At 40.7% G+C, this 13257-nt stretch overlaps 1 protein-coding gene across 4 annotated transcripts in view; it reads right to left on the reverse strand.

Annotated features, from left to right (window-relative positions):
- Positions 1–13257, reverse strand: part of TEX10 (testis expressed 10) — a 50449-nt gene that overhangs the window by 6418 nt on the left and 30774 nt on the right. For all 4 annotated transcript variants that reach the window (XM_027451850.3, XM_027451849.3, XM_038174669.2 and 1 more), the window contains exons 10-11: positions 9633–9721; positions 8379–8512 (exon numbers count right to left, since the gene is read on the reverse strand). In XM_027451850.3, coding sequence (XP_027307651.1) covers positions 8379–8512; positions 9633–9721 — 223 coding nt within the window. The remainder of the gene's footprint in view (positions 1–8378; positions 8513–9632; positions 9722–13257) is intronic.

Here is a 13257-nt window from a genome sequence, read left to right on the forward strand (position 1 = left end):
AAAAACTTAAAAGAGGACGTTCAGGGGACTTTCATTGCTCTCGAGAGCTCAGGAAGTTTACCAGAGGAGTACGCTACATGCTCGTGATTACGTGACACCAGACAGTACGTTCGGGAGATCCCTTTTAACTCAATACATGGTCAACAAATTGAAGACCTAGGAGGCAAATTCACCTGGCCCACCCAGCAAAACACAGTTTATTATTAATAAAACCATTATTAATCATCCCCGCTTAGGTCTTCACCCCTGGAACTGCCCTGCCAGTCGCTGAAGGTCCTCCCTTAAACGCCAGGTTGCATTTCATGAGGTAAAATTTGCCGACACGGATTTTTCCAGAAGTGGCAAGGAAAGCTGGCATCACAACATCAAACATGAGCTTCTTATGAGGGTTGTGGCAAAGTGTAGAGTATTTGGCAAGTTGGTTTGTCAACCTTTCAGATCCTTCTGACTCTCAGAACAGCACAAGCGTTCCCTACACCCAAGCTTTATTTTCATACAATTAAGTGGGAGTGGTGAGCCTTTGCAATTCTATAAATTAAATCCTGCTTGAAATGGCTTTCATAACAAATACATGTTATAAAAAGTGAAACTGAAACGTTATTAGACATGGAAATGAAAAGCAAAGAAAACTTAATTATCACATGAAAATTAGTATTTTTCCTGACAATTTATTTTCCTTAGGCAAGGGTTTGCATGATGTTTAATTTCCATAATAAAATGTCACAGCTGATTCATTATTTTACATTTGATTAGCATTTATCACATTTTTGGAGCATTCATAGATTGGTTTTGGACTAAAGCCAGGGCAATTTTGTTTCAGGGTATTACTGAGGTGAATGGACAGGGAATGAGCATTTTTGGATCACTGGGTGGGGGGGGAAGGGAGGGATGCCTTTTTGAGACAAGCATTTTACGACAGGTTTGGTTTCATGTTTTGTTTTATTTTGTTTTTAATTTTGTCTGAATGCCCACTTGAGCAAATTAAGTCAAAACCAAAGAAAAGCATGCTCTGAAATGCAGGGATTAACACTTATTATGCAACAAATACCACAGGCTTCATCATTCACTGGCAGCTTCTCGAGCCAAGCCTGATCCACCAGACCAGACCAGGCCCCCAGCGCACCAACGAGGCCCTACACCCACAGCCCTGGGTTCCCTACAAGAGCTTGAGGCAATCACCACTACAGGGGCTGCTTGTACCTCCCTGCTTGTACCAAAGACATGCTCCAACACCAGCCAGCTAAAATGGTGGCTCTCTGCGGACCCTGACTGAAGCCATGGAGCAGAGCCGCCATTTTGAGAGGAAGGCACCTGCCTGGGCATGCTTGGCCCTCTGACAGGAAAATCCTTCAGAAAGTGGGTTTTGCTCGGCCCCCTTGTCCCTACACTCTGTATCGGGTCTCGGAAGATGGGTCAAGTCACTTGCGAGTTTAGTCATCTTCAGGTGGATGAGTTTTTAAAACGCATTTTTGCTGCTGACAGCCAACCTAACTGACCCCTAATCTGATCTGAAACAGGCTTTTTGTGGCTCTAACCTACAGACGAATCCGTCAGCTTAATACTGCTCATCTGTTAGATGCTCTCAACTCCAAAAGACAGAGATAGGAGGAAGCCCAACCTCAATCTGAGCCCTCATGGCAAAAGCAAAGAGGATAACAGATGAACCAACAGCAGTGCTTTGTCCATGTGTCTGATTGTTCCCACTCCCTAACTCACTCCGGGTTTCCCACAACGTGATAGATTCTGGGCTCAAAAAGCCTCAAGGGAAATATTTTATCAGCAACTGCCCAGTGAAAAATCTGTGTATTATTTCAAGTTTAACCATGCTGCCAAGCATTCCCTTTTTCAAAGAAAATTACTGACTTTCCGCTGAAGAGACGCACAAGTATGAGCGTGGAGAGGAACCAAGCAGGCAGGAAAAATAATGAACGAAGTGTTTTAGCTAGCCGCTACACGGAGCCTGACCAGAGCCCCTCTAGACCCCAGGGCAGTGATTTTATTCTAAAAGAAAGTTGGCAAACACCAGACACTATATCCTAATGTGAACTTTAAAATGCATTTTTCAACTCACGTCGACATCCGCCTGAGAGAGCGGTAACTAAAATACAATAGGGCTGTTCTGCAGCCAATTCCCAAGCCCTGGTGAAATGCCTGTTTCAAGCGAGACCCTACCCCGTGTAACATGTTACTATGGAGCGTGGAAAACGAGAAGTTTTCAGGTGATGGGGCAGGCAATGAAGCTTGTTGTCTGAAGCTAGGCCAGCTTCTCCCCGAGCTCCCTGGCTTATCAGACAGTGTACTCCCTTGACAGGTGCTGCTTCTCCTTCTGAAATAAATTGATTTGACAGGGCAATATTAACAGTGCCCTGAGTTGTTGAGAAAGCTGCGTACAACAAGAGATCTTTGTTCACCTGCCTTGGCTAAGCTCACAGGGGCGGATGTGAAAGGTATTCCTGATTCAGTGACTCAAAAAAAAAAGAAGAAAAAAAGCAACATAGAAAACCCACACGATCACAACAAAACAAATCCAGAAAATAAAACCTAGGTTAAAAAAAAAAAAAAGAAATGCAGTCTGTGGCAGAACATCACATAGTTGTGCAACAGGGGAAAAAACACCATGTCTAGCTTTACTCTCAGGGTAACAGAAGAGGAAGACAGAAGAACTATAAAGAGTAAGAACATATATTATGTTCTACATCTTGATACTGTACATATTTCCAAAGATTAGATGGGTTACAAAGCATGGTTAATGTCCAGTTACTGGCTTGGAAATATGAACTGCAGCACACAACCCCAGCAATTGCCTACACACAGGCTCCTAGGCTGTGGCATGCAGTCTGATGTTAAACCTATATTAAAAGTCAACGAAACCAAGTGAAGTTATCTTTATTTGCCATGGGACACAAATGGCTAGGTGACAATCACCACTGCTCACCTGCTGTACAACAGCTTGGTCATGTGTTAAAATCTGGGTCCTGGTAAGATTTGGCATGAGGAGGCAAAGAGCTATTAGCTGCAGTCCTACTCTCTTGCTAAATGACAGATATCTGTACTATTTCTTCCTTTCATGACAAAAACAGGGTTTATACTCAACAGTTAACATGCTGTCTAGAAGGAGATGAAGCCACACCTGAAAAACAGCAAAGGTCTGGTTCACATGTTTGCCCCCTCTCCAAACAGAAGAGCTTGAAAACGCTGAAAACCATACACCTGGGAAGCTAGCTTGGCCCAAAAAGCCTGTTTTTTTGAGCAAATTTAGTTTAGGTATCACAAAACAGGATGTGAATTTATAGCATAATGCACAGTAACTATGGAGACATTAATTCACGTTAGCAACACGCGGTAACGTATCAGCTGCCAGCGATAAAATGGCCCAAGACATGCTGGAAATACAAGATACAGGTACAGTGAAGCTCTGGCCCTAAATACTGTTATTTAAAGTTTTATATCTTAAGAAAATTATGGAAGACATCTTTAAAAAAGAGCTGTTGGGATGCATTCCATTTATTCTTTCTCTGTTTTTCTTTGGAACTTGCATTACTTTTCAAGAAAAGGGCATTTTTATTCCTAAATATTAAACTTGGATATGATTCATCCTTATGAAACAGTAATGGGCTTATACTGAATCTCCCCCCCTTAAAGGAGGTAAAAATCAGTGTCTTTTTAGTTCAGACTATTTAGACTCAACTGTTTTTTCTCTCCAGTGAATCTCTAATCTTGGTATCTCAATAAAGGCCACAAGCTGAAATCTTACAGGTATTCCAACTCAAAATTTACATCTTAAAAATACAGTAATTTCTGAAGTGCTGACCTTAAGGCTAAGATACGGCATCAGATCTCCACCTCTTACTTCTAAAGGTCGACATCCTCACAGGACTTTAATTCATACGCATTGACCTGCTGTCTGTGATGTGTCCTGATTTCCCATAGCGTGTCCGTGCAGATACAGCCTGCACAACTACTTCATTTTAAAACTTTTCCATTTTTGACACACTTTAGCATATTAAATTACATACATCCCAATATTTTTGAACTCCAGTCTTCTCTTAATAGCTGAGTTTACCAGTTATTGCTCTGAAACGTTTTGCTATTTTATTCCTTCAAGTCAACTACATGCTGAATATAATCCCAGAACCCAGACTTCCAGCAGGACTTCAGAACGATGGTTTGCTTCCCCCCCCACAAGCATTCAAATGTCACAAACATCAAATATTGTAACACCAGAAATTATCATGTATACGCTGTTACCTTGTTAATCTGTTCCTTTCTGGTGGCACTATTTCATTTGATTCTGATGGAGCAATTCAATTACAGGGGAGTGAACAATGTTACCGACAAACACTATGGGCACAGTTAAAATGAACCAAGTCTGAAGCCCTTCAGGCTGCAACAATTTATTCTAGAGCCCCATCTATTTTAGCTGCAGGGATATGATTGTAAATAATTGGCTTTAATAAGGCAGAAGTCATTTTAAGTATAAGTTGCTCCAGAAGATGAACCAAGGTTTCCGCATTTACATTTCAGCTCTTTCCGACAAAATATGAAGATTAACCTTTACAGTCACACCAAATGGCATTTAAAGGGGTGCTTTTCTTAAGGATTGCTCCTCGAGTGAAAATCACCATTACCTAAAAGCCTCCACACAATCAGGAACGTGGCTTTGGATTTGCAGTATTACCAATTACTGCTCTTTAGACAAAACGTCCAACCACCAACCACCTCAGAAGGGTTTTGTTACAAGCCACTTGGGAGCATTAACGCCTATCAGGAGTGCATTTGTTTGGTCTCTTCACCAGTTCTGCTTACCCGCTGCACTCGGTAGCGTGTGGTTCTGTTGCAACGAGCTCGATCTGCCATCTGAAAACGCCTCCAGTCACTCTTTTCCTTTACACCTGGTTATATATGGCTCTGTGCTTACCCACAGCCTCTTCTCCTCCAGCTGCTCATTTCCAAAAACCTTACAGGAAACCACCACTTGCGGCTTTAATCTTATAGCAGAGCACCAAACACTAGCCAACGGCATAGACAGAACTAGTGGTGGAGGATGGATGGCTGACAGATTCTTCATCTTACCACCGATCACCAAATTCTCATTTTTTCATAGGAAACCAGGCTGTGGAACCCTAACTCCACCAGCTCTTTATCTCCACCCACAATAAAATAGATTTCCTTTAAGAGAAAACCCTGAATTGTAACTACACAACATCAAAAGTCTTTTAGAGAGAAAACTCTCAACATAACTAGAGTTCAGGACACTGCCTGCTCTGCAGATAATGAAAGGCTGGTTTCATTTACTAGATATTTTTCAAAACTACTACAAATATTTTGCTTAATAATACAGCACCACCATAAACTTGCTTATCCGGCAATTGAAAGAGGAAAAGATGCAGTATTCAGAGGCTGTGCCTCTGCTCGGTTCCACCAAAAGCCACACCAGAAGCGTGACTAATTAAAGCTGAGTTTATTATTTCCTGTAGCACTTCATCTAAATGAAAGAATTTTCTGCAAAAGCTTCAAAATTTAATCTGAAATTGTATCAATGAATGGGAGACAGCACTGCAGATATCTCACGAGAGTAAAAAGCCTTTCCTCTTACTGAAAAGCCACCACACACCATGGCATGCACCTGGCCCCAGCACTGGGAAGGCACCCGGTGCCTCAGCAACTCCCTGCCTAGGCAAGGGAACAATTACAGAGAAATTTCTCACTGGTATTTTTGTTTTCTGACCGAAAACTTGAAGACTACTGATCATTGCATGTTTTTCTCCCAGCTGATGGTAAAGTCATTGAGATTTGAAAGACATCCACCTTTACAACAACGGCACCAACACCTTGAACTACATCCACTTTGAAGAACACGGTCTCCAAGCCCATGCCTCAGCCCCAAACCCAATGCTCTTCCCATCACATTTGCCTTTGTATCATTGTCTTCAAGGAGTTTTAGAAAAGATCTTCATAATTTGCTGGTAGTTGTCTTCTCCCCAAGGGCTGCTGCTCTGTCTTTTTGGGGAGAAGAACAGCTTGCTCCATACCTGGTGGAAACTATTTGCTCTGTAGAAGGTACTCCTGGCAAATCTTGAGGAACTGAAAGGTTTTTTCTAAGCCTGGATTTAAATATGTTTAAATGGTTCAGCCTCTAAATCCTTAAATTCTTCTGGACTACAGTCCCTGGAATATTTTGTTTTCAAACTGAACACAAGTAGAATACAGCTCAATACGTTTGAAGCAGGAGAACAGTACTCAACAAGGAACAACACAAGGAAAAGAGACCCCCCATAAAATTTACTGAATGAAAAGTGCATCGTTTGCTTATGGTCAGCCACCAGAACCCCAAGGTCCTTCTCCGCATTGCTGCTTTCCAGCTGGTCAGCCTCCAGCACTTACTGGTACCTGGGGTAATTCCTCCCCAGGCACAGGAATCTGCAATTCCCTTTACCGAACGACGTGAGGTCCTTCTCTGCCCAGTTCTCTGTCCTGTGCAGGTCCCTCAGACTGGCAGATAACTGTCTGATCTATCACACAGTCCTTCCACAGTTTTGTGCCACCTTGCACACTTGCTGAGGGTGCACTCAGCCTTACCGTCCAGGTCACTAATGAAGATGTTAGAAAGTGCTGGCCCCTGCAGTGTACCACTAGAGTTTTACTTCCAGCTGGACTTTGTGCAGCTGTAACAATCGTAAGAATCTACAAAATACCACAGACCAGGTCCCTGTGCTCCTTATACACAGACTTTTGTTCCTATTTTTCTCTCCTGACTTAGTCCCCAGGAAAGATTTGTGGCAGACCCATAAATGCATCAGTACTGCCATGTTCCACGTGGTGTCCGAATCCCCTTCCATGACTAATCGCAGCTCTTTGTTTAATACCTGAGATCCACTTCTGGGAACCTGAGAGAACAACTTGTATCTTTCCCAAGAAAAGGTACTCAACAAAAGCAAGTTTCTGCACACGACGACTCTTCTTGCTGACACCAAAGCACCAAAAAGATTGTGCTAAGAGAAGCCTATCAAATTTGCAAGCAAAAACCAAGGACACAAACAAGCTATCTATAACCCAACTACTTCACTGTCCCCAAGTGAAAATATTCCTATTGTGTGGTCTTCTGAACCAGTTTTGACACATAGACACAAAGAGGATGCAAGGGGTGGCATTTTCAAAAGCAGATAAAATATATATATAAAATCCTTCCGATGTATGGGATTACTCTAACTCTCTGAGAAAGATTTGCAAGTGATCCCTCTGGGGAGTTGACAGAGGAACAACCCTGTGCTCTGTACAGAACAAGGAGAGAAACACTCTGGTCTTCCAATACTGGAGAAAAGCATTTTGCTGAAAAAACACATCATTACTGCCCAGAAAAAAAAAAAGAAAAAAAAAAAAAGAAGGAAGGAAAGTTCAGCTGCTCCTCAGCTGAAACTAACTGAAGATAGGGTATCTAAGGATGTGTGTCAATCCTGGTACCAAGTAATAAGTTTACTTAAAATAATTTCCTACAGAAAATAGCACATATGCAATATATACTTTGGACTATCATTAGTTTCAGTAGATTATCACTTAAACTTTACACGTTCAGAGAAAAAAAAACCTATGCTGCTTTCTTGAACCAAAAAAGACCAAAATATATCATAGAGGTGTTACAGTCTTTCTTTCTGTATTCATGACAAAATTCATAAATACCATAAAATTGACATGTCATTAAAATATGATTTCACACCTTGAAGTGGTTTCTGTGGGCTAAGCAATAAAGAGTTGAGCCATAACGAAAACCAACATTCACCTGTTCTGAATAGTCTGGTGGCTCAGATCCCTTTAGAACCAACAATAAAATTATGCTTTTAGTTTTCAGTACTTAAGACCTTACAAACAGGTACCAAATTCACAGTGAAGTTTCTAATCCAGTAAACTTTGATTGAAGTTTAATCAAAGTTTAAGCATCAGAAGTTATTCTAAACCATCAATGCCAACTTAATATTATATCGAAGTAAAAATCTAATTTAATGCCATTGTTTTATAGTTAACAAAGGAACTTCTCAAAGAAAACTCTTCATAATTAACACTTTTACAACTAGCTTATTTTTGAAAGCCAAAATGTTGGTCTTAATCTTATCGGTATTTCCCACTGAGGTTTCCACCCATTTTTTTCTTTGTGAGCACTGTTCTGCATACCACATCTGAACATTCACGTTTTAAAGCAGCTTCCTTCAAAATATTATCCAATAGCTTTAGAAAAAAAAAAAAAACAAAACATTAGCAGCTTGATAACTGTAATATTTTTCATTCTTTTTCAACTCATGACAATATTTTAGGCGTCTGTGGAAAAGGATAGAGAGCATCTTGAGTTTGAATGCTGTCAGTTAGGATTAGTGTTGATGTATTACCTCTGTCACAGCCCAGTGGTGTAAAAACTGGTCCAGATCTGTTAGGTAAAGACGGACAGGTGAAAGCTGTGTTTGGCTAATGTGTGGTTTTCCTCTAAGTCCCTGGAGACTAGTCAACTCCTCTCTCGAAAACCCTAGAGAAAAAGAAGCAGGACAACAGCATCACAAGGCAAGCCAAGCACTGTTCCACTTTTAACACCATCATGGAAAAAGAACTGTCTTTTAAATGGTGTCCACATAACTGAGTATCAAAATACAAGCTCTGATTTCCAAAAGAGAATACCTATATTTTAACAATCAAAGGAATAGCAATTTAAAATCTAATGTGGTATTTCAAGACAACACAAAGCCCACATTGCATTTTCAAGTTGCTTGTCTTAAAAAAAAAAAAAGATATAACACAAGACAATTCGCTAGGTGTTCACAGTAGCTCAGGAGCTTTCTAACACAGCCTCAAGGTAAAAAAAAAAAAAAAAAAATCATTTGGCTAATTATTTCCAGCCAGGTATTAGATGTTATGGTGAAACAGAATTACTGCTCCAAAACAGTCACTTCATTTTTGTTTTCGTTTTCTGCATCATCAATACAGCTGCCTTCAGTGCTTTATAAAGAAAAGGTAATTTTTGAATGCCAAGTGGCTGTTCCGAATGAGTCTCTTTAGTACAGGGCAAGTCACTGGGAAACGTTTCCAAGTACCACGATGCCATTTTAACCACTGTAACTTCTCAAACTTGCATCACCGCAGAACAGAATTATTTTTGTATCTGGGTAAGAATATAGCAGCAGAAGTCGTTCTGTTCACATGACAACCACGGGCAGCTCACTTCAATGTAGTTTGATTACTTTATTCTGATGGAATGTTTTTGATGGCGCAAGTGCATCCACAGGAAATCCAAAAGGCACTCATTTGTACTGCTATGAACCAATAAAATGCGTTCAAATAAATCGAGAAATTTCTCATTCAAGCCATATGCTGAATATAGATTTTCCTCATTCTTTCAGCAGAAATCTGCTAGACATCAAGAAAAGTACGCAAATATTCAGCCCAAGTGGCAAGTGAAAGCAAAAAAAACAGGGTGTCAAAAATCAGATCAAGATAAAAAAGGATATACCACAACAAAAAGAAGCAACGATATTAGAATTACTCTCAGGAAGTAATTACTGTGCCATTTATTCCAAATTAAATCCAGCAATTGACTAACAAAACAAAATTTCATTTTGCTAATTCTAAATTATGACATTGACATGGATTACCTATAAGGGTTGAAAACAAGAAGCTGAAATAGTCCACATCGTTCACCGAATTATCCTGCACTTGGCACTTCCAGCCCGCAAAGGATGATCTACACAAAACCAATAGCAGATAGGTTATTAAAAACCACGTAATTAAGAATTCACAACCTCCTTGCATAATGCAATCAATTAGCATGACTAAATAGTTAATTTTAGCATTCCTGTTTCTCACCGCTGTTGTCAGAGTAGCATTTTGAACAGCTTCAGAAACAGGACCTGGCTTTTTCAAGACAAGTAATATTGCATTTGTGCCCCTCCACGAGCTTAGGTTGTTATGTAGATTAAATTACCGAGGTAGCAAATTTTTATAAATGCTGGTATAACTTTTATGGCAGTGACAACGGCCAACACACACGGCAAATTCGATTATTTTTATTTCCCTTATTTGGTGAAAGTCATTATAAGACAAAGCTGGGCTGTTTTTTTCATTATATCCACTAATTTTGATACAACTCTGTAGAGGAACAATGGATACCATTTAAAAGCAGCTTCATTGTCTGCTTCAGAGTAGCTAAAGCTATTAAACACAGACCTAAATTAAAAACTTTGCATAGAAAGGAGCAGTACACAAAGACAGCAGCAAACCCTTTATTAAAGCCGCCTGACAGTTCAGTTTTTAGGGGCAATCCGTAAGAAGACTACTTTTGTTTCTCCAGTTAAAAAGCACACATCCCTGTGGAAGCTCAGAGCAAACGAAGATGCCGTCAACTGGGGGGTGCCTTGCCTGTGCACCAGCACAGATCCAGGAGACAGCAGCAAGTACCTTGCACACATTTTCCTCAAAATGTGCATTATTCAAGTTGTCTTAGTTGCTGCTGCTGCTGGCACTTCTGCTGTAGGCAACTTGGCCTTTGATCCAAGAGGCTGCTGCTCGACCTTCTTGCAATTTGGCTAAATTTCAGTGCTCTGGAACGCAGCTTCCCAAGCCAGCTATCTGCCTCGGATCGCTTTTTGCCCAACTCCTTTCTGCCAAGCACCCCAAGTGGTTCTGCCCATGGGTAACAGAGCTCTCGAAAGCTTGCTTCCCAAAGAGTTTTCACAGCTCCGTGTTTTGGGAATAAAACCATCATGAATATCATCTCAAAACTGACACTAGAACTGAGAAGCAGTCACAACAGCACATCGGGAACCATCAGAGGCATGGGAACAGCATCCCCACTAGGAGGACTGCCTACACTAGTGCTCTTCAGCCTGCAAACATCCCAGAGAGGAGGTAATCGAGGTCTACAACATCACAGGTGGCATGAAGACACTGAATACAGACTGAGTGCTCACTCCTCGCATGGAGAGGGTAGGGGATTGCATGAGAAAGCTAGTTCAGAATCAAGTTTAAAATAATAAAAACGTTTCTGTCCCATGAAACAAGAGAGCAGATTTGTCAAGTTCTTCAGTAAAAGCCCAGTGAATGCACAAATTTTACACAAACTCCAGATAACGGACAGAAACTCACCGCAGGCTAAAAACCACATAAACCACAATAAGATCAGGAAATCCCTGAAGATAAAAAATCATTCTGGGGGGTTGGGCTGAGTGCCAGAGCTCTGCTGACCCTGTTTGTGTTCTTTCCTATGCACCTTGCTTGCAGCCTGCAGATCTGCTGTCCAAAACAGTGCCACTTCTTTTACACCTTCCGTCAGCTTGCACGTGTGTAGGATCCTGAAGCTTACAGCTCAATGTCCAGAAATTTTCCAAATGCTTCACCAGTTTTGTTTTGACGCCCGTATGTGGCTATTTTCACACCCACAGAAACAGGAGAGGTGTTTTAGGCATGCCATGGTAGGTGTCACTGATGTGTAGGGGAGGAAAATCGCTGCTCTCCTGCCCTGGGAGCACGGACCCCAAGCCCTGGCAAAGCCACTGAATGCTTTTAACACCCATCTCCAAGCAGAGCTATGCTGACACGCGCAGATACAAAAGCAGGATCCTGAAATTCAATTACAGTTTACTTTTTTTTTTTTTTGAAAAGCCAAAGCTATTATACACATGAAAATAAGCCTCAATGTTACAACGGCATTAAGGCTAAAAATATTCCAACACTCGATTTAGAAAGTGACAGAGAGAAAGTTGCCTACAATCCTCAGCTTCGCCTCTTTGTGCGTATGCTTTGGAGTATGGTGTTGTGTGTCATTTTCTCTAAAAAAAAAATCTATTGTGTCATTTTCTCCAAAAAAAATAAAAATCTATAAAAAATCATGCCTCATTCAAATCACAGCTGAACGGATTTATCGGGATTACGCAACGAAGGATGCTCTGACCTGCTCCTGCCTTATTACCTGCAACATGCACAGCACATGAGGCATGAGACGGAAAAGAAGAGAGAAGGAGCTCACAAATTCAGGTGAACAAATAGGTTTTAGGGATTTGACTGGATTGCACCGTTATCTGCATTCTCAGATGCTAAATAAGCCAAGGACCTCTTAAAATTGGAGGACTGGGAGTCAGAGGTAACACTTCTCAGAGTACCATCAGATCAGGTACTAAATTTCTTTTAGAAAAAAACTATTATTCACAGTGGAGGTTTCTCTCCTGCTTTTCTTCCTGCTAGCAATTGCCAAAACTGCAGCAGTTCAGGACTGAGTAAAAGACTGAAAAGAGTAACAACTGTGGAGCAACACAGCTTCAAGTGTCCTAAAGAGCAGCACGCAGACTCACCTGATCTCCAGTGTTCCCCCTGCACTTAAGAGTGAAAATGAAGTCGATCCTTTGCTTTCAAGACAGAAAGAGCTAAATATTCTGAAAAAATCAGCTTCTGTTTCACTGTGAATTCCTAAATTTAACAGGCACTTCCATGTTTCACGTTTTTCTTGCCTCTGTTCCTCATCTGTAAGATATCACCTCCCCACCCCACTTTTTGTGCTGTGGAAATTACAGCACAAAATCCCATAGAAAGGACATCCCTGTTTTCCAGGTGAGGTATGGCATAAAAATATAAATAAAAAATAGAGTCTTGCACTACAGGACAAGGCCAAAGGCAAAGCACAGCATTACGAAAATACTCCTCCACGGTGACCACGCTGCATTTAACACACACTGGAGCATGGAAAAATAACCTGAGATCATGAAACCAAAGAGAACCAGGATCTCACAAATACATCAGTAGCATTTTAAGACTAACACCCATGCCTTTCTAGTATTTTGAGTGCAAGACCAGCACTACAGCATAAAGAAAGTTTATTTAAACTAAGAAGTCTGATCAATCATCAATGCCTCAATTACCTTTGAATCCAAGTGTCTATAGCAGAATTAAAGCTACTCAATTGTGAGATTCGTGCTAAATCAAACCAGAAATAAGGTAAAGAACACAGAACAAAAGAAATTTAATTCTAGAACAGATGCTGACATACGAAAACCGTATTTTTTTTTCTCCAAAGATCTTAGCTATGTATATTAATGCTAGTACCACAGATAATTAAGAACTACATGCATGTTAAAACGTTTAAATGCTCATAAATTAAATGTTAGACAGTTAACAAAAACCTGATTTACAGATGGGAAAGAGGTGGCAAGCTACTGTAACCTCCTTTTTTTGCATACGTTTTTCCTGACAATGGCAGCCTGTTATCAAATCGCATGAATGAGACCTTTC

The sequence above is a fragment of the Anas platyrhynchos genome, chromosome 2 (assembly GCF_047663525.1).
Source record: "Anas platyrhynchos isolate ZD024472 breed Pekin duck chromosome 2, IASCAAS_PekinDuck_T2T, whole genome shotgun sequence".
In the NCBI taxonomy this organism is placed as follows: Eukaryota; Metazoa; Chordata; class Aves; order Anseriformes; family Anatidae; genus Anas; species Anas platyrhynchos.